Here is a 24,477-nt window from a genome sequence, read left to right as displayed (position 1 = left end):
CATGTAAATTGCTTTGTTTTGGATATCTCGGCCATTTCAAAACGAATCTTTATTAAATAAACTTTACATCCTCTTGGGATTTACATACTCTCTCATATTTCGTAAGAAATTTCGTATTATCTCACCAAAAAATGTTAGGAGCCTGAAGCCAGGTCTCATCAAAAACTATACCATCCCTTTAACCTTTCAAACTTCTCTCTCTCTCTGGTCATTGATGTCTCTCTGTAGACTCTTAATGTGTTATATTGTTTAGTAGGCATGCCTGCCGCACAAGCTATTCTTTTGGTGCCACGCCTCCTTCAATGTACATATTGTAAATGTCATTGTCATTTAATAATAGTTCTATGTAATGATTTGGTATTGAAGGAAATAAATGTTACTTTGACCTTTGAACTTTAGAATAGAGTGGACTTTGTCTTCAACTGGATTGAAGTGCAGCTCCGATCCCACGATACAAATCAGAACTCTCTCCGGCATGTGCCAGTCTTCTATTTTGTCTGTGACCACTGCTTCTGCTCAGTCTCTAGTGTTGGATTGAAGTCAAATGTTTGACATTTGCCAACTGACTGAGCACTGAAGGTTGCAGTCCCAATGGTCGGAAAGCACAATGGGGGCCCAAACGAGGAAGAGAATGAACCCTTGTTGTCAGGCCAACCTGACGTGCTTATGGCAGATGCCTCCATGGAAATCGCATCCCATGCCCAGTTAGACTCAATTAGGAGCACTCAGTGCCTCTCCGTTAATGGGAATGCGAGATTGAGTGAAGATGGTGCACAAAGGGAGGATGACGAGCGGACACAGATCCTCACAACCAGTACCGGCAGCCACAAGGAGTATGTGGTATACCCAGACCGGTGGTACATTCTGGCACTCTTCTCCATGATGGCACTGGCCAACTCAAGTGGCTGGAACACGTGGGGCCCCATACAAGACACTGGTAAGACTTGATGCCCTAAACTGAACAATTTGTGTATGATCATATTGGCATATTACATCGACTTCAACACATGAATTTAATTTGTGTGATTTTTTTTTTTCCGTGAAGAATTCAACTTGAGAGGTACTTGTATCTGCCAAGATCTGTGAGTTCAGATACTGAATTGCATATTATGTGTTACATTGTTACACTCAGAATTCATTTCATGTACAACTAGAGAAGCACTCTGAGGTCCGAATTCTCAAAGGTGGAATAACTGTATTACACCGCTTATTCCACCGATTTATTACGCCTCTTATGCAAATCAGGCCCTCGTGACGTAAAATGATGCGATTTATTCCCTGGAATCTATTCTCAAAGGTGGAATAACTTATTCCCCGGAATAACTATTCCGTGGAATAGTTATTCCAGCTTTGAGAATTCGGGCCTGAGAGCGCAGCCCTCTGCCAAGCAGCTCATTTCCACCACTGATCTTGTTCTTCCATAGATCAGTGATTTCCATCTACACATGTACAGTATTGCATGCTGGAAATTGCCCACTTTCCCAATATAGAAGCCGTTTGTTACGTCGTCAACTTCCAGCTGTGCGGCGTGCCTCGCCCTAGCAGAAACAAGAGCACACACTTTAGTGCACGTATGCAAACCTTGAAAAAAATATATGCAGCTTGAACTCCCAAGTTCATTGACCCTACCTGCCAAAATATTGAAAATCATTCATAAAATCTGTCAAAATTCCCTTGTGTCATTCTTAAATTTTCCTGTAAGTTTCATTTAAATCCGTTACAAAACTTTTTGAGTTATTTTGCACACAGCCTAACCAGCAAATAAATGCCGATGAAAACATGACCTCCTCCCTTGGTGGAGGTTAATATCAAGGCTTGTATAGAGTGATGTGAAAATCGTTAATATTTCTAATTATGAATAAAGAAGCATTTTGATGCCAGCCCAAGGGGCTCTTTAAAAGTCAATCAATCCATACATGTCCAGAGTAAATAGCTACAAAGAATTGATGACACTTCTTCAGTATCTATCTTTGTACTTCATGTCAGGGAATATAAATGATATCAGAATTACAGCTGTATGTAGTCAGATTTTGCAGCATGGCAACTTATTCATTTTCATCACTGTGTCAATTATCTGCAGCAAAAGCAGTGTTTTCCTGGAGTGATAGTAACTTTGCCCTCCTTGCCAACTGGGGAGCCATTACATTCCTTTCCTCTGCTCCTATGTTCTCTTGGCTCCTTCATACCAAAGGTAAGTAGAATAAGTGCATTTCTGTAATTTCATGTTTTTTTTTCTGTTATTGTTTGGTATTGGAACTTTGGTTGATTTAATTTCATGAAGCAGCTTCTTCTCTATCATAATTGGTTTGCAATCAATACACCATTACGATAGCACCAAATTCTTCCATTGTGGGAGTGCGGTGGTAGGCCTATAGGGGATAAGAACAAGGATTTTTCGATGTGAATCATGCAGCCTTGTTAGTCCAGTAGGAAACCTTCACTAATGATTGCACACTGAGGACACATGATCAATCGGATATCCTGCTATTATTAGAATTTGACAAATTGCAGAGCTCATTTATAGTGGCAGTAAATCGTAACCTGTGTAGTGATAAGAATTTCTTATCAGGAAGACCTCTTTTATGGTACATGTATGTTTTAAGATGCAGTTTACCTTTGGAAGCAGTGATTTAAAAATGTTTGAGAATGAGATACACGTATCACATTTGATGCATATACACTGTATGTGTAGGTCAGTTGTATCACAAAACATCCTACCATGTAAAAATTGCACATTAAAGCCTATTAAGGAGATATTATTTTTCTCAATAGACCATAACTGTAGACGGTTTAGTCTACACAATTTTTATTATAACTATCATTTACATTTTGTATATTTGACAATACTTAAGTTACACTGATTCAAAGTTTTACATGGTTGTTTCTATCCCTAACACACATTTTAGAACTATCGTACTTTGAGGCACTAAAGTTGGGTTTTTGGTTCATCTGCAAATAGTAAGAATATTCTCAGGTATATACAATGTAGTGTCATTCTAAAGTTTGTGAGAGATTTTCCCTCAAGAGTCACGTCCATGATAACCAGGGAGACTTTGGGGGGGTTGCAGCCATTTTTGGGTAGACCTGTGAAAAGCATTGAAAAGAAGAATTGAGAAAAAAAAAAAAAACATGTTAACAAAGTGACTGATGGTGCAATATTTGCCCTACAGGTACAAGTGTAATTTATATTTATGCCTCCGCCACGAAGTGGTGCCGGAGGCATTATGTTTTCGGGTTGTCCGTCCGTCCGTACGTACGTCCGTACGTACGTCTGTACGTCCGTACGTCCGTACGTCCGTACGTCCGTCCGCTTTCGTTTACGCGATAACTTGAGTAATATTTACTGGAATTTTACCAAACTTGGTCCAAGTATGAAGTATGATGGGGCAACGATTTGATAAGATTTTGGGTGAAATCGGCTAAAGGTCAAAGGTCAAAGGTCAAGGTCAAATCATGAAATTGTATCCGTTTACGCGATAACTCAAGACTGTATGGAGCAAATTTCACCAAACTTTGTTGGAGGATGATGTATGATGGGACAATTACTTGATTAGTTTTTCAGTGAAATCGGACAGAGGTCAAAGGTCAAAGATCAAGGTCAAATCCTAAAATTTATCTGTTTATGTGATAACTCAAAACTGGATGAAGCAGCTTTCACCAAACTTGGTCCAAGGATGATGTATGATGGGAAAATTAGTTGAGTAGATTCTAGTGACATTGACAAGAGGTCAAAGGTCAAAAGGTCAAGGTCAAATGCTAAAAATGTTGCTATTTCCCCCATATCTATGCAATGCCCGCAGTTATTTTCTTGAAACTTAGTGTAGACATGTACTACTGCGTAAGGATTCTCCAGAGAGAGTTTCCTGTCATAAGGTCAAAGGTCAAAAGGTCAAAGGTTAGGTGAAAATGTTGCAATATCACTTTTCTCGCAAATCGTTCAATGTATCTTCATGGAACATGGTACATATGCAGGTACTGACTGGCAGGGATTATCTAGGGAATTTAGGGGTCATGGGTCAATAGTCAGGGGTTCAAAGGTCAAGGTCAACTCCTCAAAATGTTACTACTGTATTTCCCTCATACATGTATACTAGTATATGCAATGATTGCATTATTAGTTTTAAAAGTGTTTAATATATGTACATGTATTACTTGATGGAGATTCTCTTGGAAATTTCCAGCCAGAAGGTCAAAGGTCAAAGGTTAAGGGTCAAAGGTCAGGTTTAAATGAAAAAAAAAAAATATTTTGTACTGTAATTACACTCTTTCTTCATACCTTGAAAATTATACTCAATGCATAAACTTATAATAAGGTCGGTCAGAAGTCAAGTAAAAATTTTCAATTCCCCAAATATGTGTACCTGCACTCTTTAATAGAAAATTATAGCAAACCCAGTTCGTGGAAAGTGAACATTCAAGATATTTCTGACAAACCTGTTATTTCGATATTATGCCAGTTATGTGAAACTGTCATCACACATTGTCAAGACATTGTACTATACACCTATTGGGAGAATCATGCATTATGGCGGAGGCATCAGTCGCCGTAGCGACATTTCTAGTTTCACCATCTATTGTATTTTTTTTCTTCATTTTTTTTCCTCTAAACAATCTTTCTTTTTCTTCATCACTGACCTTGCATGGTATCTGCATTTATACAATATTGTGTTTGTGTTACATTCAGTTGTTTGCGAGTGAACTTTGTGTGAAATGTTTTCAGCAAGCCAAATTGTAGATTAGAAAAGAGTTATCCTATACAGTGGCTTTGTGAGTGGTGTGCAAATTATATCAAACATGATAACTGGTAAAAGACCCATTCTGTGTGTGTGATGATTATGGATGTTCACTTTGTCTCCTCCATGCAATGTCAAAGTTAAGTTTTAAATCATGTCAATGCTATTGCATGGCTCGACATTGGCGATGGCTCGGTGACCCGGGGCCACCAAAAATTGGTGTCTGGCCACCAAATTCATATTTTGGTGGCCTGATTTGGCAACTAAGAGTCAAAATGGATTGTTATTTTACTTTTATTTTGGGTCACAACATAATTATCTTTTTGAGAACACCACATACATGTATCTTTTTCAGACTAACAAAATTTCAGATTTTAAGATTTTGGTGGCCTGAACAGGCCACCTGACAAAAAAAACCCCCAAAACAGTTAGTATTGAGTCATGTATTAGACATATAATTAAAAGGTTTAATAGGTATATATTTCATCCAAAAAATGAATCCACACATTTTGTAGACAATCTACATTGTATACATTGACAGGTCTTCGACTATCTGTGCTGGTAGCAGGAGGGTGTCTGGTCATTGGAATGGGAATCAGATGTCTTCCAGTCGGCAAGGAGCATATGATATGGTGGGTGACATGTCAGTGACTTGCCGAGAGTGCCATATTATCATGATGGATACAAATTTGTCCAGATCAAGGTCAAGCTTTTTTTGTCCAGAGCCTGATATTTCAAGAAACTTATTGTTCAAGGCTGACCTCTGAAGAGATGGCATCTTATTCCATTACAGAGTTGTGGTTGAGTGTGTAAATTTGTTCAGCACACATTTAGCCATTAAGATATACTTGCTGTCTATATTGCAGAAAATTTCAGTCTGTAATGATGTGGGGTCAGATTTTCCTCACTAGGCGTTTTCACATCAGCCCGATGTTTCGAAATAGCGCGCTATTTTCTGACTTGGGAAATTAACCCGATCACGAAATAGCGCGCTATTTGATCAAGAAAATTTCTTGAGTCCAACTCGGGAAATTTCCGAAATAGCAGGATAATTAATGCGAACTAGCACGCTATTTGATAATGTTCGGGCTGATGTGAATAGGAAATGAAATAGCGTGCTAATTTGCGATCGCGAAAAATATCTCGAGCTTGGATTTTTATTTGTGAGCTGACTCCAAAATACAATTAATTTCATAGGCCACATCTTCCACAGGCTATTGACATTTCCAGTGCCAATCTTGGCTGTGGTATTAAGACAAATAACATATTAGAAGTGCAGGGTGAATTGTGTTTGCAAAATGGTTTTGCATTCATGTAGCAAAAATTGATTTTCTAAAATCATTTATTTCAGGCCTGTGTGAATACAGCTACATGTGTAGTACATGTATGGCTGTACATTTCATCCTGTACCTTAGACACCACAAGATTACGATTATCGCCCCCTCCCCCCCCCCCCCCCAAAAAAAAAAAAAAAAAAAAAAAATGTATATTTGAGTCATAACTCAAAGTCAATTTCATTTCATCAAATTCATTTCATTCCTTGCTTAAATTAATCTCTGGTGGCTGTAAAGTCAAGTTCGAAGATATTGGTGTATGGATTTAGAAATGTTATGAAGAAGGTATTTGACTTATTCCATATTTAAACCTAGGTTTCCTATGTACATGTATTATTGAAGTCTATGGACATTTCAGAATTCAGTATGAAACTAGTCAAAGGACCTTGTCACAGACATGATCAGGCTTCATACGAGGATGAGTAATGAGTGACAGTCACTGCTGTGTCATACACAACATTGAGCATTGTTAGTACATGGCAACCAACACCATGCTTATTTCATGCGTGTGTGTGTGTGGCTGGAGGGGGGGGGGGGGGGGGGGTTACTTCAGCTTACAATTGTACCTGTTTTATCCATTGACATGCAATCCAGTCTGTCTTCCCAGCCTAAAATATACATGTGCTGCCCTTGCCGACTTCCTGCTGATTGTGTGGCACATCGTAATCACATGCTCGTTACTGGATAAACTGCAATAAGTTGTACAACCACTATTTACAAAGTAGGCCTGTTAACATCATCTAGGGCTAGTCAAAACCTTTAAGCCATGACCGCATTTCTTTTGTTTGATCCATTATAGTTTTAAATCCTTTTTTTTTCCCTGTTCATTGTTAAGTGTTTCATGAGATTGAACTTTAAAACAAAACAGAACAAAATCTCTTACATATTCTCCTTTGTTCATTTACTGCCTTTATAGAAGAACCTTATAATTGCTGATTTTTGCAAACTAGAAGCTGTGCAAGTTGTAAACTAGAAGGGAAGTTCTGAGATTTAAATCATTGCTATATTCATTGTTATCATTTTTATGTCTATTATAATCATAAATATCATTTCATCTTCTTCCTCTTTAGCATTGTGATATTTCTGTGACAGTCCTCCACTTCAATCGCCATCATCTTTAATGTTATCAGTGCAGTGAAACCATGGCTATACCTTATAGGCAATTCAAGTTCTTGTTTCTTTCACACACGCAAACTGTTGTCACTTTTTTCTCTCTCTGTTTGTGCATATTCAATGAGTTTGACCAGTCCCTACTAATCTTTCATCAATGTATTTATCGAAGATATGCAGTGATATTGAGATGTGTCATTTTAATGATGACAGAACGATAATTTCTGCTGCAGAATTCTTCAAGACTTGATGTCAAATTCCTTCAGCAGATAAGCCACTCCTATAATTTGGTTCTGTTCTGGTTGGTTGGTTGGCTTTCTGTGTCTTCCTGTTGGACAAATTACATTGTTTTCTCATCAAATTCAGGTTGGGTTAAACCCAAGATGAAGCATCAAATTTCATGAGAATCTTATTAAAGATTAAAATTTTCCTTTTGTTACACCAGCTTTCCCTAGTTGTTGTTGTTGTTGTTTTTTTCCTGAGAAATAGGTACAGCCATATTGTCAAATTTATGATTGCTGTGACCTTCCAAACCAGAGTGATGACCGTAACCCTTATCAGGACAATTACCCCCCCCCCGTAGTAGTACCCTGGTTAGTGGTAAGGTTTAACCATTAGAGTAAAGATTAGGGTTAGAGTTACAGAACCGCGTATGGGTTAGGGTAGAATAGGATTAGGTTCAGGATTAGGGTTAGGGTCAGGGAAAGGGTCGGGAGCAATTGCCCAGGATGTGATTGCCCTAGACCCCTGTAACCAATATTACCGGTAAGCATTGTGTGTAAAATGATGGTTCCCAGGACATATAGAATTTTAAAATTTCTTACCATGTAAGCTTACATATGTGTGTACAATGTATTATGCAGGTTTGGTTATGCAGCAACAAGACAAGATTTCTGATCAGAAAGGTCTCTACATGTATATAAGACTTATTTTTTCATTTCACAAAGAAACAGTCGTGTAGTGATAAACAGAACTTTTAAGTGGAACACCAATTAACAGTATTCAAAAGTAAGGAATTTTACTTCCACATCTTTGATTTTGCCCAGACTTGTGTCCTTTCTTTTACAAGCATCATCGAACATTTGTCATTTCCCTGAGAAGTATGATCTAAATTTTTCAGAGAACAAGAGCGGAACTGCAAATCAAGGTATTACCCATTACACTGAAACCCCATTGTAGCAAGGTCAGATATAGGGAGATGCATGATGTAAATTAACTCTTTATGTGCCATGGTGGAAACCCCCTGTGTGCCACGTTATTCTGAGACACGAAGGTAGTCATGCTTCGAGAAAGAATTCTGTTTTTCCAATTTGTATAACTTGTACAAATTTCTGTTAGGATGAGCATAATATTAGGCGAAGTTAAAGAGAAATGCCAAGCTTTGTTACGATATAAATTGTATGACGACTCTATTTTCAAATTTTCTTTTGAATGACCAGTTGCTACATTACTGTAAAGGCATGACTTTTGCACATAAAACCGTGACAGACACTTACAATATACGAGCAAATCTAGTTAGGAACATCGCTTGATAGTCGATCACCACATAGAATGCAAGCCGTATATGAGAGGAACAAAGCGCGAGAAACGCTTTCATTGTGCCGCGGGATTAGCAGTAATTAGCGGTTTATCGATCGGTCTTGGCAGCTTTGTTTGTTGAGCAGAATATGCGAAGTAGGCACGCCGTCGACTGAGTCGGACGTGCGAACGTGGCACATAAAGAGTTAAGTAATTTTGCAGGTCAGATTCCTTGTGCCTCTTTTTTCTTTTTCTTTTTAAATTCATGATATCATCAGATACCAACATTGTAGGAGGAAATTTCAGTGACCCCAAGCAGCTTGTTATAACAAGTTTCCTTTGCATGTTTTGCTTTTGTGTTTTTGTTGGTTGCTATGCTTTCAGCTAATGTTATGGTTCAGTGTTTGATAAAGAGGTCTCACGATGTGAGTAGTCACGTGTACGGAGGAAGTGATTCTCCATGCTTTATCACAGTGAGACACTCTTCAAAGCTGTACATGTGCAAGATGAGGTGTTTATGTGACAGGCGATTAGACTAGTACATTACTGTAAGCTGATAAGTACCTACTAGTAAATGCATTTTGCAGTCCTGGTAGTGAGTTTGCTATACACATGTGAAGGCATCAGCTCTTTTCAAATTGAAGATGCTGAACTCAAACTCTTACATGGTTGTGGTTCTCTACAATGAAATGAACAAACAAACAGCACACATGAAATGAAATAATGGAGACAGAATTTCTCATCAATTTACCTACCTTTAAAGTTCCTCTCTGAGAGATTCTGAAGGATTCAAACAAAAGTCATTTGTGTTTTATAGAGAATCATCTGTCTGGTGTTGATAATGCTATTTAACCCATTGAAGACAAGCTTATCATGCTATAACACACGTTTCTCACGGACACCTGCTGGAATATATACTCAGGCTAGTCTTCAGTGGGTTAAAAACCTCCTGACATGTCTAGATCTGTATTCAGTGCCCCACAACATGCTCTCCCCTCATATTTATACGACATGTAGATTACATGTGGAGAAGCTTTCAATGTACAGAAGCGTCTACATTGTATAGGCAGTTCATCTGTCATCAACTTTAACCCACATACACTGTATCCACAACAAGTATGAGAAGTCCAATATTGTAACTGAACAAAAGGGGTAATTGTGATTCATTTCACATAGTATACCTTTGCAATTTATTAATTGTCATGCTATCCTTGGGGACTGTTTGCTTGTAGACAGTTAGTTCTTCTAATATCATTAAAACACAATTGTAATTCTCAGTGAGGTGTATGTTTGGCGCATAGTTTTTTTTTTATTTGTTTGTTTGTTTTTTTGTTTTTTTTTTTGCTGATTACTTTATAAAATCAATAGACAGCCACTGGAGGAACTCGCTCTAGTTTACAGATGTGTACACCACAATGTACTGGTTATTCATGTTTATAGGCTGTATTTGATTGAATGAGATTTTTTTTTTTTTCCTGGAATTGTCAAGGAGCAGAGCTGAGTAAAGTAGGGGCAGAGCTGGGGAAAATTCACCTTGGAGACAGCATACACATTGTACATTGAACATTGCATAAGTGTTTCAGCAGGCAATATTGTGGCATGGTTTTAATTTAGTTACTGTCACTCAACTTACAAACTTTTTAATGATTAAACCATCATAAAATACATGTAAATGGTGTCTACATAACTTCTTTAACCCGTTGAGGACGGACTGATTTTGCTACAACACGCATTTCCCATAGACACCTGCCCGAGTATACTCGGGACTCGTCCTAAACGGGTTAAACATGGAAACTTTTCATTGAGCTGCCCTGGTATATTTACCTGTAAATACATGTAAATCCAAGGTGATTACAAAATTGTGCATGCATCAACCAGGGGTATAAATTATGGCTCAACATTATTGATGGCCTGGTGGCCAAGGGCCACTAAAAAATGATGCCTGGCCACTGAATTTCCAAAGAGGGTATCTTTTGGTGGCCCAATCACGAGCTCAAGATTCAAAATGGATTGTTAGACGTATGTTTCCTTTTATAAATTTCAGGCCACCAGTAATAGTGTATAAATTTCAGGCCAGATTGAAGTATTTCAATGACCCCAACAGGCTACCAAAGAAAACAGTTGGCAATGAGCGTTGTGTATTAAAATGCATGCATTATCTGACAGTGATGACAAAATTCCATCTTCCTCTCCCCATCTGTCCCTGTACTTTTCACTCTTTCATCCTTCCGTTCACTCAAACTCAAGGTCGGCAAACATGGGCCAGATTTTCATCGGTCTCTCGGCCCCGATTCTCATGTCCGGGGTGACCAGTCTGTCTGCCCAGTGGTTCGCCTCCAACGAGCGCACCACGGCGACGGCCATCTCCTCCACCACAGCATATCTGGGTGTGGCTGCCTCTTTCCTGATCGGTCCCCAGATCGTGCAGGACATCTATCCCACGCACACCAACGAGAGCACAATGTAAGGCGGTATCACCATCTCATACACCTTGCAAGTGGCTCTCAGTCTCATCAGTTTTGCCACATACAAACAATTCTTACCTGTAACATTGTTGTGATAAAATGCAATTGATGGAGACAAAGTCATTACAGATTTTGTACTTCGCACTATATTTCATCTATCCCTTTGTAAATACCCGGTACTATGTTTGCAGCATCTCCTTAATCTGACCAGTTTAATACAAAAATGATAATGATGAATAGATTTATAGATATTTTATACTCATGACACCTATATTAACATCTGAAGTTTTCATTATTATGACATTCAGGGTTTAATGATTGTTATTGCAGGGGTGAGCAAAGGTACCACATAGAGTGCAGTGTCCAGGAGCTTAATGGGAGCTGCACAGTGACCTGCCTTTCTAAGCCTCAATTAATAAAGATATGATATGATTATATGCCACCTGACATGCTCGAGAATAGGACCTTTCACACTTTCTACCATTCAGAATGTAGACTTATTTTTCATGGGCACAAACTTTGTTCTTAATATAAGCTGCATCTCCCTTTTTTGTGGTAAGTAGGTGGTAGGTTTCTGTTTTACCAGCGAAACAAGTGTGGTGTAATGCCAATGAATACAGTAATCCATGTGGAGATAGCAAATTATGCCAAGTATTCCTTGAAGAGATAGTATTAAATCTCACCAAAATGTAGTGATAATTAGTATAAAGTCTTTTGAATAAGAGAAAGTCATGATAATTTAGATATAAACTTGATTTTTCATGTGTCATGGAAGCTATACAGTAATTGCTGTGTAATCTGTAATATGTAATAGTTTATTGATGTATTCAATAGTGCATACTTTCAAATACATCCAGATGATTGGTTCTTCATTCACATTGTTTACCATCAAATTATCCTTTGTGAATGTAACTGTCATATAGACAGCTGTTGGTGTTATATGAAGGGTTATACTCGTGTATAAAGCCCCGAGTTAGAACACATTATCGTGATTGCAGATGACAGGTTTGAGTGTTTGGTGTATGATTTACACCACCACTTAATGACACTTTTGATACATAGGTATGTCATGAGATAGGTGCGTGCAGAATGATGAATTACCTGAAAGATGAATGGGAATGGGTGTGTTTCTGTATTGTAGTATTGAGAAAGAAATTAACTCCCTTTAAAGGTAGGGAATCCCATTTGCATGCCTTAAATGAAGAGTTGTATAAACACAGTGGTATGTTGAAGAGAGTATCATTTTAGAAACTCCCATAAAGTATTGAAAGTGGAAGGTAACATTTAGTACATTTTTACTGACTGTTAGATTTTGAATTGAATTCTTTTCGGGGCTCACCGTAAATTCCAGTACATTACTAGGCTACCTTTGCAGACCCATGCACTGCATGTGTGTCCATCATGTATATTTTGTGAATAAAGTTCATCAAAACTTACAAACATTTCTATATACATTCTTGCCACACACTCTATATGTTATTACATCAGCTCTTATACTTTTAAATTTGTGTTTATAGATAAAAAAAATACAGAAGACTGCAACAAAAAGGCTTCAGTGTGGCTGACACACAGAACTACTGAGTAGTTGAGTTTTGTGCATTATTCAAATTGTAGATTAGATTCCAAATTTCTCAGCAGTGGCCTAAACAAGTCCCCTGAGGTTCATATCTAATGTTTTGCTGCATTTTTGGAGTTCTGTAAAAGGTATCCCCTACCTTTAATGTAACTTTCCAAGTTTCCAGTGATACTCTTCATGTTACTTCTTTTGCAGATCACCTTTAGAGCTACCTGATGTGACTGAAGCAGAAGAAACAAAGGGTATGTATCAAAAGTCATGGTGCTTTAGTACAGTGCTCTGTATCATAGACATTTCTTTTACTGCATTTGTAAGCATTCTGCTGAATAATCTGTGTGAGCCAATGTCATCTTGTCTGCACTGGTGTCATTGACAGTCCCAATCTATTTGAATCTAACCACTAGCAACAAAATGTAAATCAACTACGCCTATCAGTAGGGCCTATGCTGGCAAAGCCAAAAATGTTCATGTAGTTTGTCTGTGTTTTCTTTGATATACTTTTTGTTTTATGGTATCCGCACAACTGACAGTGTCTGTATGCACCCTCTGGAAGAGTGTATATAGCTATAGTTAACTCATTTTAGTTTTGTTTTAGCAGCAGTGTTTCAAAAGTAAGTGGAGTAAATATAAAATCTGTTTCATTTAGCAATAATTCACCAATAATTACTGCCCTCCAGCCATTCATTTTTTGTGTGTTTCTGGAGTATAGACAGGGCTGCACAGTTACCCACTCTTTCTACCAGTCCAATTTGTCCCTGTTGGACCAGATGGCAGTGTTTCCATTTGTTCCTGATCCAAACCTAATATTTCCTTGTGCTGTTCTTTTTCTGGACTGACCCTGATAATTTTTTTTTCTTTTTTTTTCCGGTCATGTCGTACCAGTAAATTTGGCACTTTATAAAAAGTTACTGGCCCGACAGTGATTTTTCCTATTCTGGGACCATGGAACCAGTGCCAGTTTTAAGCAGTGATATAGTGTACATCACTCCAGAGTAATTTATGTAATTTTTCTTTCTCATGGCAGCCATTCTACACTCTTTTTCTTCTCCAACATTGAAGTTTTGATGATGGTTTTCATTTCAGAAGAGTATGATCCAGTGGAGCTGGAGATACGCTTGACACAAATCAAAACCTTGCTATTAGTCGGTGAGTTCAAAAAACAAGCAGAAGGGTTTGAAAGTATCATTGTAATATTACCATGTTATCAGTGTTTACCTGATAATTGCTTGTAGGTCTTTAAATGTTGTTTAATAGTCAATTGAATTTACTATCCTAATGGACTTTCCATTTGTTAAAGGTGCATAGTCCTGGTAGTGTAGAGGGCGCTGTTGATGATACTGCCAAGTAATGCAAGGGTGCGTGCAGAGGCGCGCCGGAACACTTCTGGTTTTGGTTTTGGGGTGGCAAAATCTCAACGGGGGCACATTATGTGAGATCCTCGGCGCGGGAGCGAAGCGAGTGAGCGGGGGGTGGGGGGGGGGGGGGGAGGGATTACCCCCCCCCCCCCCCCCCCCACTGTAGGGAGCTTTTGTAAAACAGGGTACAAAAGTCACGTTTATGGACCGTTTAAGAGCAAAATTCTAAGGAATTAAACATAGTGAAAAATAATCAGTGTGAAGGACTATGATTATTACATACGGGAGTACATAATGTGATTGTGTGAGATCCTCGGCGAGGGAGCGAAGCGACCGAGCGGGGTGAGGGTGTGGGAGGGGGGATACCCCTTCCACGGTAGGGACTTTTTGTAAAAACAGAGTATAAAAGTCGCCTTTATAGAACATTTAAAAGCAAATTTCTAGGGAATTAACATATTTAAAAAAATCAGTTGGAAGGACTATGATCTTAATATACGGGGGTATATTATATGATCGTGTGAGATCCTCGTCGAGGGAGCGGAGCGACCGAGCAGGGGAGGGTGTGGGAGGGGGATACCCCCTCCCACGGTAGGGACTTTTTGTAAAAACAGAGTATAAAATTTGCTTTTATAGAGCATTTAAATTAAATTTCAGAGGAATTAAACATAGAAAAAGAAATCACTGCGAAGGACTATGATAATAACTTATGAAAACTTTTCATTTTACTATAAGTACGGGCAGAACGAGCGAGCCACTTTTAATGTACTCATTAAAAGCTTAAACGTGATCGCATCGTTCGAACAATAAAAAATATTTTTATACTGCTAGAAAGCAAAGAAGAAAATGAAATGTGTAAAGTTTACTACAGGTATGTTTCAGCGGGCACACTCGAGGACACGAGGCTACCATCTATACACTAAATTTACTAATAAGTTACTATTAGTGTATAGATACAATAATGTAATCTATGTTGTTAGTGTATTATAATCTGAACGGGGCGAAAATTTTTGCATTTTCAGTTATGAAATTACAACATTTAGACAAGAAATATGGCTTTATTGTTCATTTTGGTCTTTAAATCAGTGATTAATTATTTGTTACAGGTTTGTTACACCCCTGTTACACCCCTGCCCCCCAACACCTGTCCATAGGTAGAATGCCAAAATCATGTCTCTTTCATTCTTGTGTTATGCTGCGTTTACACCATGTTCCCGTGGCCACGGCAGTCACGTTTTCAGGCTATCATGGACAAAACGGGATAGACGTGAGACAACGCAGTTGAGAGGGGGTAATTAAACTTGACAGGCCATGATTGCCTTGGATGCTGCATCATGTTTTTGTCGAGCCCAGTGGAGGTGCGGGGAGACGAAGGGATCACCTGCGGCATCTGTCCGTCCGTCCGTCGTCCGTCAGCCCGTAACTCTACAAAAACTTAAATAACTCCCTACCAAGGACTTCAATTTTAATCAAACTTGGAGGGAAGAGTGATTATGCAAAGTTACACATTTTACCAAACATGAAGTACACCTCAAGGTCAAAGGTCACAAGCAGGGGTCAATGAACTTTAGGACCCAATGTTAAGTTTTTACGGCGCATTTCGATTATGGCTCATAACTTTCGATGTATATGTCTGTTTGTGACCAAACTTGGATGGTAGATGTCCCATGTGGAGTTGAAGATCACCATAAGGTCAAAAGTCACTGGCAGTGGTCAACAAACTTTTAGGGCCCAATGTTAAGTTTTTACGCCGTGTTTTGATTATGGCTCATAACTTCTGTTCCCTATATCCGTTTGTGACCAAACTTGGATGGTAGATGTTCCTTGGGGAGTTGAAGTTCATCACAAGGTCGAAGGTCACAGACAACCGTCAACAAACTTTAGGACCCAATGTTAAGTTTTTATGGCGCGTTTCGATTATGGCTCATAACTTTTGATGTATATGTCTGTTTGTGACCAAACTTGGATGGTAGATGTCCCATGTGGAGTTGAAGATCACCATAAGGTCAAAAGTCACTGGCAGTGGTCAACAAACTTTTAGGGCCCAATGTTAAGTTTTTACGGCGTGTTTCGATTATGGCTCATAACTTCTGTTCCCTATATCCGTTTGTGACCAAACTTGGATGGTAGATGTTCCTTGGGGAGTTGAAGTTCATCACACGGTCGAAGGTCACAGACAAGCGTCAACAAACTTTTAGGGTCCAGTGTTAAGTTTTTACGGGGCGTTTCGATTATGGCTCATAACTTTTGATCCCTATGTCTGTTTGTGACCAAACTTGGCTGGTAAATGTCCCTTGGGGAGTTGAAGGTCACCACAAGGTCAAAGGTCATAGGCAGGGTCAATGAACTTCCGGGGGTTAGAAAATATTAATGGGCGAGACACATTTTGGCACTTGCCTTGTTAAACTTACCAAAAATTTGCCACTGCAGTCCTGGTGCTAATGGGAAACATTGTATGCCATAATAAAGTGGGGTGAACACAACAAAACACGACGGCATGTAATAGGCCGTAGCAAAACTTGGAGGTGGTCTGTAGTGGGACGTGACAGATGAATTATAGTCTAGTCTGACTAGACTCCATGAGAACAGTGTCTGATAATGTGTTCACTGAGGCGAGAACTGGAGCGAACAAGACTAGAATGCAGAGGGGGAAAAACAGGAGAATGTCTCTTCTACCCATGGTGCACTGCATTTCGGACAGACGGGGCTGCCGTGGCCGCCAGGAACGTGGTGTAGATGCAGCATTAGATAAACCTCTAAGGTTTCTTAAGGTAACAGGAGATCCAGTGAGTCACATTCACATTCCATGCATTCTTGCAGACTGTACCTGAGAAGAACATTGCAAACTGGGGGGGGGGGGGGGCAGGCTCTGTGGGTGTCATGAGGAGCATGGTGTCCACGTAATTCTATCACATAGGCAATAATACCTGCCATGTTTGTAGAAAATAATGTTGTATGATGTCATAGCACGTGTACCATTTCAAATGTGTATGATATAACAACCACAATAACCATTAACTACAATTTGTGCTCTCAAATCTGCCCAGAGTTTGCTTGGACTGTTTGCCTTTTTGTGGCAGCCTTGATATACTTCCCTGCCACACCCATAACTCCGCCCACCGCATCAGCTATTGCCGAAAGAGAAGACATGAAGTCTGGACTCCTTGCCATCGTCAAGTAAGTCTGAGACTGGTCTCTGTTATCATGGTTACTACTTTTAGAATGGTATACGTACTGGAATGAAATGGACATCTTTCAGAAATATGTCTACCAGTGTATTCCATTGCTGTGAATTCAGCACCTGCAACTCGATGTTTGTTGTTGTTTACTTTCTCAGTAATCAGCATGAGATGAATTCAGATATGCCCAATTCTTAAATACACATTTTGACCCACACAGCAGATGATGTCTTTAAAGCTCTACGAACACAAGTATGTGCATATATAGTGGGCACCTGTGGAACAAGGGCAGTTGCAGTAAAGCTGCTAGGAATCTATATCTGTCCAGTCATTAATAATAATAATATGCAAGTTTTAGAAACAGTTGTGAGCTTGTTCTTGTGTGTGTACATCCTCTTCTTTCCCAGAGTTATTTATCACGGCAAGGATATTCTTTGCTCTCTTTCTTTTCCCACCATATTCTTCTCCAACATCCTACAGAAAGAGACAGTTCTGGATTCCCGCCCTGGCATTTAGCGTCAGTACAGGGAGTTACAACAGCTGGAGTACACAACTTGTAGCAATATTTAACAACAAGGTAGATCAGGTGAGTTGATTCTCTGTACTAATTTCTCACATACATGAGATAACGTCATAAGAGTATCTTCAAAATGTGTACCTATGAAGTTGAAAATTTTCAGCAAATCACTCAATGTTAAAGTACCTGAACTTTGACCTGTGATGTCAGTTTCCTTCCATAATGAGGAATGTCCAGTAGTAGTGTAATATGAAGGAAAGGATAGACATGGGTAGACATTTCTTTTTTTTTAATGTTTGCATGAAAGATCAAGGGCAGCAGTCCATTTCACTTTGAGGAAATTGCAATTTTCTCGCCATTACTTCTAAACTTTGTCTGATTGAAGAATACAGAACTATTAATCATACATGACCAAAGGGATAAAAGATCAATGGCAAAGGTCACAATCTCTCCTTTAAGTGTCATCTTCCAGCTTTAGATTCCAGCTTGGAAAGTCCAGTGGGTACATATGAAGAGACATATCCTTTTTGTTTCGTTAAGGGGTGAAAGGTCAATCCTCATGGTCAAAGGCTAAGATTGAAAAAAAAAAAAAAAAATTCAGCTTCCATTTTTTTTCCCTCCCGCATATCCAAAGAGTATAAAAAGGCATATAGGAATTGTGTGTGGTTGGTCGGGCGGTTTGTTGCAAAGTTTGCGCCGCGAACTTTTTCTACAGTTCTTAATTAATTTTGATGAAATCTGGGGTATATGGTGATATTGAGTGATTATTTTTATAAGTTGAAGTAATTGAATATAGATTTGGTGTATATGACGAAAGGGAGGTGTAGATTTGTAGGATATATTTTTAGTGTGTGTTTGATAGAGAAAGCACTGTTATGGTGTTCTGAGTTATGTTATTTTAAATTTGGAATAGGTAATGATTTATAGGTATATTTATGTAAGACACATTTTGTGTTATTTTGATAAGGCGTTACGGATATGGTATATATATATATTTTTTTTTTTTTTTTCGGGGAGAATATTTTGGAGTGAATTGTAAAAATATGTATTAGGATATGTAGGTGATATATTGTTTGGTGTATAATTATGATGTATGAAAGGATATTAATAAAATAATTCATGAGTGGAATAATTATATGAAAGTGATATACAGTTGCATATCAATAGTTTTTGTATAGTTGTAAATGTTGGGTAATGTATTATGTTATTATGGTGCATACGACACCGTATGTTAACAAGAGTGAGTTTTATTTGTATTCTGTGATATGTATGTGGTGTATCTGTGATGTATTGAATGTTTATTTTGTTGCGATATCCAATGTATAAAGAATTTCCAGAGTGGACAATAAAGTAATCAATCATCTACTTGAAGTGTGGAAGCACCACTTGTGGTAGAACATGCTTAACCCACTGAAGATGAGTCCCGAGTATACTAGGGCAGGTGTCTATGGGAAATGCATGTTGTAGTAAAATCCGTCCGTCCTCTACGTGTTAATATGCTATTAGGCAGAGGTATGCCAGTATGTGGCAGTCTTAAGTTTTGCTGTAGGTTTTAGTATATTCCTGTGTTGTGTTGTATTTCTTAACAATAGTGTTATTTCTTACCCCTACAACGTTCCAGATTCAGCATACAGATAAATCATGACTGTGTTCTCTTCATTTCTTCACAGCCGACTGCAGCATGGATGGGATTTTTTTGTAATCTTGTTGGTGTCATTGGAGGCATTGTCTTTGGAAAGTAAGTCATAGTTTTTTTCTTACCATCTGCAATGTAAACCTTGTAAATGTATATTTATGTTTTTTTTTTTCCTCCCAATGGACTAAGCAAAAAACAACAACAAACAAAACTAAACAAAAGTACACACAAAAAAATTCTAATCTTGATTTATATGTACAGTCAACCTTGCTTAAGTCGAAAAATTGCCTAAGACAGGTTTTTTCAAGTCCTCTTCTCTTTATATTCTATTTATTTTAACCCCTCATAAATCAGATGTTCTGTCAGTCAAAGCTATTTCTTCAGTTCAAACAGATTTGATGTAAGCAAGGTTGACTGTAGTAGTATTAGTATCCTGGACATTTGCTGCTTCCATAGTTAATATACTCATGCTGATTACACTATAGGGTGTAGTTATACATACAATGTGCACATGTAGATGCAGTGCAAATGCTTGTCAACTTTTTAGACCAAACGCATAGGATGAAAAGCTAGGCTAGAGAAAGTGTGTTGTCTGGCACAGTCTTCTCTTCAAAATTCTTTGTATTCTGAAATTAAATGGCTCTTGATTTTGTCTGCATAGTATGACATGCAAATGTTCAAAGTATAACCTCAGTTAACTTTCTGTTGTTGTTTTTTTTTTGGGTGCCTGTAAATCCACAGAGTCCATTCATACAGCTTGACAAGTCAGCTGACATAAATGCAGTCATGGAAATTTTTAAAAAGAAATGCATTTATGCAATGGGCATGGAGGCATTTTGTTTCCTTGTTTGTAGTTTATTCTTACTCTTCCCTGATTGGCTGTTGCAGATTTGTGGACTCCATAGGGGGTAAAATGAAGATTGTTTTGCTGACACTTGTGTGTGGGTGTTGTGGATCCTTCTTGTGGGCTTCTCTGCTAGCCAACAGCTACATTCCTTTCAGTACAGGTAAGTCTGTGCATTGGGAGTATGACTCTTTTTGTGCTGCGTTCACACGCCTGACTCAGTCGATGGCGCTCCAAGTTTGCTCAAACGCACAGACCTGCCCAAACGGATCAATAAGTCGCCAAATGCCACAGTACATTGAAAGCTTCACTCACAATTATATTCCTCTCACAGTTTCGCTCGCATTATGTTGTGTTTGAATAGCGGTACATTGCAGGGGTTTTCCAAGTAGATTCTAGTTTTCTGCAGCCAGCAAAATTCATGCCCCTCAGACCTGCACAATAATGTAGCTACTGGCCATTTGCAATAAATGATGATAATAATAATCATAGCATATTGTGAGACATACATCACAGCAAAGCGTAGAATTTTCTCGACATCTTCGCTCACTGCATGTCTAGCATAAATGTGCCTAATGAAAAGCTGCATGGTTTTGAAAACAGAATGTTTTCCCAAAGTGTTCGTGCATTGCCAGGGGCGGATTCAGGAATTCTGTAAGGGGGGTGGGGGGAGCACAAAGCAGTTTATATTTCTGGTGCCACTTCCAGGTTTAATCAGCTGACAAGCAAAAAAAAAAGAAAGAAAGAAGGTCTTAACAAGAAGAAGAAAAAAAGAAAGGATCCCCCACTGATTACAGTCTGAGAATGATGTGGCAGACGGGGAGGTTTTACAGCGTGGCACATTAAGAGTTAAAGACCTGCTGACTGTTGCTGCCATCTTGGGAGAACCAGAAAGGGTTGGCATCATTTCATCTGCATTCAGTCATCCAGCCAAATTTGACCATGTTGTAGTCTTGTAGATTGGCGAGCCCACAGAGATGCAGTAATGTGCCCCAGACTAACTAGAACCGAAGTCCATGGTGACGCAACAAGGATTAGAGTGATTACTGGGCAATCTCTATTAACCCGTTCCTTAGGGGAACCTGGTATACCAGGTTCCCGTGGGAACAACTGATATACGGGAACCTGGTATACCATGTTCCCAAAGTGAAGACAAGAGTACCTGCTTTCATGGCCTAAATTCATGCTTCTTTGTCTTATAAGTCCCCAAAAATGGGTTTGATAAAAAGGTTAGAGTTTATTCTATCAGCACTTGTTCTCTTTCTGTTGGAAGAATTCGTATATATAACAGTATTTTTTACCTTTGTTCTGATTCAGTTTGCCCTTGCTCAGCTACAAAACTCGTAGGAACATACATATTAGCGTTCAAAGCTGGTCACCGTAGATATCTGGGTTCGCTGATCCCAGTCATCGCATTCTGATGCCTGATTTGTGTAAAACAAAAGAGTCTGTGAGCCCATCAGCGCACGCTCTATTCATACATCACACCCGATCGATATTTCTATTGTTCAAGGGCACATGTAGTTGAACATGGGGAGGGGATGCATGTACCGCTTGACTGCTTTCGCACAGGTGGATTACCAACCTGTCCATTCCCTGTCAACGGGCAAAAAGAATCTCGTTTGGGGACATTGAAGGTATTTAGAGAATTGCGGAAGGAACGGGTTAACAGTTACTTTCCACATAATGTGCCAATAAGCAAAGAAAGTGCTCCAGCATACATGCTTATCAGTGAACAAAGCACAGTAAGGGTTTTGTGTATGGATAGCTGCAGTCAGCCATAGAAAGCATTTCAATGGGTCTAGCATTTAACTCTGTGTACCACTTTAGATACACGTCACTCATATTTCCCCGTCTCTCTGGAATAAACTTCCTCTCTATATTCGTAATGCTGAAAATGTTGATAAGTTCAAGTCATTGTTGAAAACTTATCTGTTTACTCAACTTTAATTCTGTTGTTTTGTTGCTGTTGTCATATTGTAATATGTTCATGTATGTAATGCTGTATTTTATTTCAATGTCATACTTCTTTTTTTTCCAGATCGATGCGCTTAGAAACATCAGTATTAAGCGCTATATAAATGTTATTCATTATCATTATCATTATATATTCACATCAAAGCAATGCTTGGAATTTTCTCTTCAACTTTGCTTATTGCATGTCCTGCATAACAAAAATCTATAAAAGGTAACATAGAGATGAAAAAAAAAAATGCTTTCCCCAAGTATGCCTGCGTTGTTGTCTCGGAATGATGGGGCACATGGGGTTTTATGCCGTGGTGCATAAAGAGTTAAAGTTTGAATGTAGGATGAGTTCCCTTTTGTGTTTTGATGAAGGGATTTAAAGCATTTGATCTTGAAAATGTATTTGTGCATTATTAAAGGGGTGAGGTAATTTTGTAGACAGATATGTATCATTTGATGCACACACACAAAAAAAAAAAATGAATTTGATCAAGTTCTGTACACTATCAGAAAATAATGTGGTATTTGATGTAAAATCACATGCAACAATAAACAATACTAGCTGATTATATTCATATCCAATTCATCAATATTTTTGCGTCTTTATTTTTGTTTTCTTTCAGTGCAACTGTATATCTCCGTCATTCTGTTTGGATTTTTCATCAACTCGACGGTTCCAATCTACTTTGAGATCACCGTAGAGGGCGCCTTTCCCGTTGGAGAAGAAACAACGACTGTCTTCATGCTGTGGCTTACCAACATCTTTTCACTGCTCTTCCTGCTGTTCCCAATGATTCCATCTTTGTGTGAGTAGAGATACTCTAGGTTGTAATCATCAAATACTGTAAAAGTGGATATTTTCGCACAACTAATTTTTCACGCTCGGCCGTGTAAGAAGAGTTTCACATGTCTTTCTTTCTGCAGAATCAAGATATAAACTACTAAAACATATGTCAAGAAAAAATATTCGCTTGCTTTTATTTTCACACTTGTTTGTGGTTGCACGAAAATCATGAAAATGACACCGCGAACATTTCCACTTTTACAGTATGTCACCATCTTACACTGATGATGTCACAGAGAAAAAAAAAGAAGAAGAAAATAGTTTACATTGTGATGGCTGAATTTCATAGATTGTCACACTGCAGACGGAGCTCTGTTATGATCTTCAAATGCACGAAAATGCAGCACCCCCCCCCCCCCCACACACACACACACACTGTTGGCTCTCTCTCAAAAAAAATCCAAAACAAAACAAGCAATCAAAAACCGGGAGAAAAATTTAAATGATATTGATAAAACCCAAGACTTCTGAGGGTTCCACTCTGAGATTCTTCCCATTAAAGGGAGTTGGGGAGCTTTGACTTTTGACTGAAACAACCATGAAGATCTCTGCAAAATAACTTCCCCAATTTCAAGAAAAATAAGACAGCTGGAAGCAGCAGTAGATCTAGCTAATAATCTGGGCAGAGGATGCAGCTATTGTCTTTGCTGTTAGACTAAACATCTGAGAATGTGGTGAGACTACGCATAATGGAAGCATCCACTGTCCATATCTGCTTTAGTCATTGTTTTCTTATTGTCGACTATGAATCTGGCAGTTTTTAGTATGAAAACCTGCCACTCGATTCATAATCGATAAAAAAAAAAAAAACTAAAGCAAGACGAATGGATATAGGAGGTGGATGGTTCGCGCACATCCACTGTTGGTAGTCTCGACACATCAGACATATCACTTTACAATAGCAAAGACAATAGCTGCGTCCTCCGCCTAGATTATAGGCAACAGTAGATAATCAGCTGTCGGATCAGATCGTCAGTTAATGATCAGTCGGCTTTTCTGTGGTCAGATTTAAATTCTTTTAGATATCTGTGGTCATCCATACCAAGTTATGAGTGCACCAAACTACCATTCATTCATCTATCCTGTTTTAACATTTACTTTCTTTCATCTCTGGGTTCATCTATCTTGTGTTGTTCTTCCTGTCCGGCAGCCAATGACTTTGCCTGGCTGAACTGGATAATGCTGGCATCAGTAGTTGTCTGCGTACCCCTCATCTTGTTCTACAAAGAGCAATACAACAGACTGAACTTTGATGTTGATCACCATGACGACGTGGATGAGGAAGACCTGATGCCTTCCACTGAATTTGAAAATGGCCCTCAGCGGATCTAGGCGGAGATAGTGACAAGTCGAAAGTGATAAGGGCCAAGATATTTTTATACTTGTTCTGATACCTGAAATTTA

At 38.7% G+C, this 24,477-nt stretch overlaps 1 protein-coding gene across 1 annotated transcript; it reads left to right on the top strand.

Moving 5' to 3' along the window:
* The first annotated feature begins 407 nt into the window (after nt 1-407).
* Nucleotides 408-24,477, top strand: LOC140237915 (solute carrier family 49 member 4-like). Its single transcript, XM_072317846.1, has 12 exons — nt 408-937; nt 2,081-2,191; nt 5,275-5,365; nt 10,943-11,158; nt 12,932-12,978; nt 13,820-13,882; nt 17,136-17,265; nt 17,748-17,853; nt 19,455-19,522; nt 20,309-20,427; nt 22,853-23,035; nt 24,224-24,477. Exons 1-12 carry the CDS (start codon nt 592-594, stop codon nt 24,403-24,405), a joined length of 1,662 nt encoding a protein of 553 aa, XP_072173947.1. The 5' UTR covers nt 408-591; the 3' UTR covers nt 24,406-24,477.

Source organism: Diadema setosum, chromosome 14 (assembly GCF_964275005.1).
Source record: "Diadema setosum chromosome 14, eeDiaSeto1, whole genome shotgun sequence".
Classification (NCBI taxonomy): domain Eukaryota; kingdom Metazoa; phylum Echinodermata; class Echinoidea; order Diadematoida; family Diadematidae; genus Diadema; species Diadema setosum.
Note: the sequence above shows the minus strand (reverse complement) of the source record. Positions and strands in the feature narration are given on the sequence as shown.

Coding starts and splice junctions, on each gene's coding strand:
- LOC140237915 (XM_072317846.1), top strand. CDS start 592: ATGGTCGGAAAGCACAATGGGGGCCCAAACGAGGAAGAGAATGAACCC. Junction 11,159..12,931: donor CACACCAACGAGAGCACAAT/GTAAGGCGGTAT, acceptor CTTCTTTTGCAG/ATCACCTTTAGAGCTACCTG. Junction 19,523..20,308: donor GGAGGCATTGTCTTTGGAAA/GTAAGTCATAGT, acceptor TGGCTGTTGCAG/ATTTGTGGACTCCATAGGGG.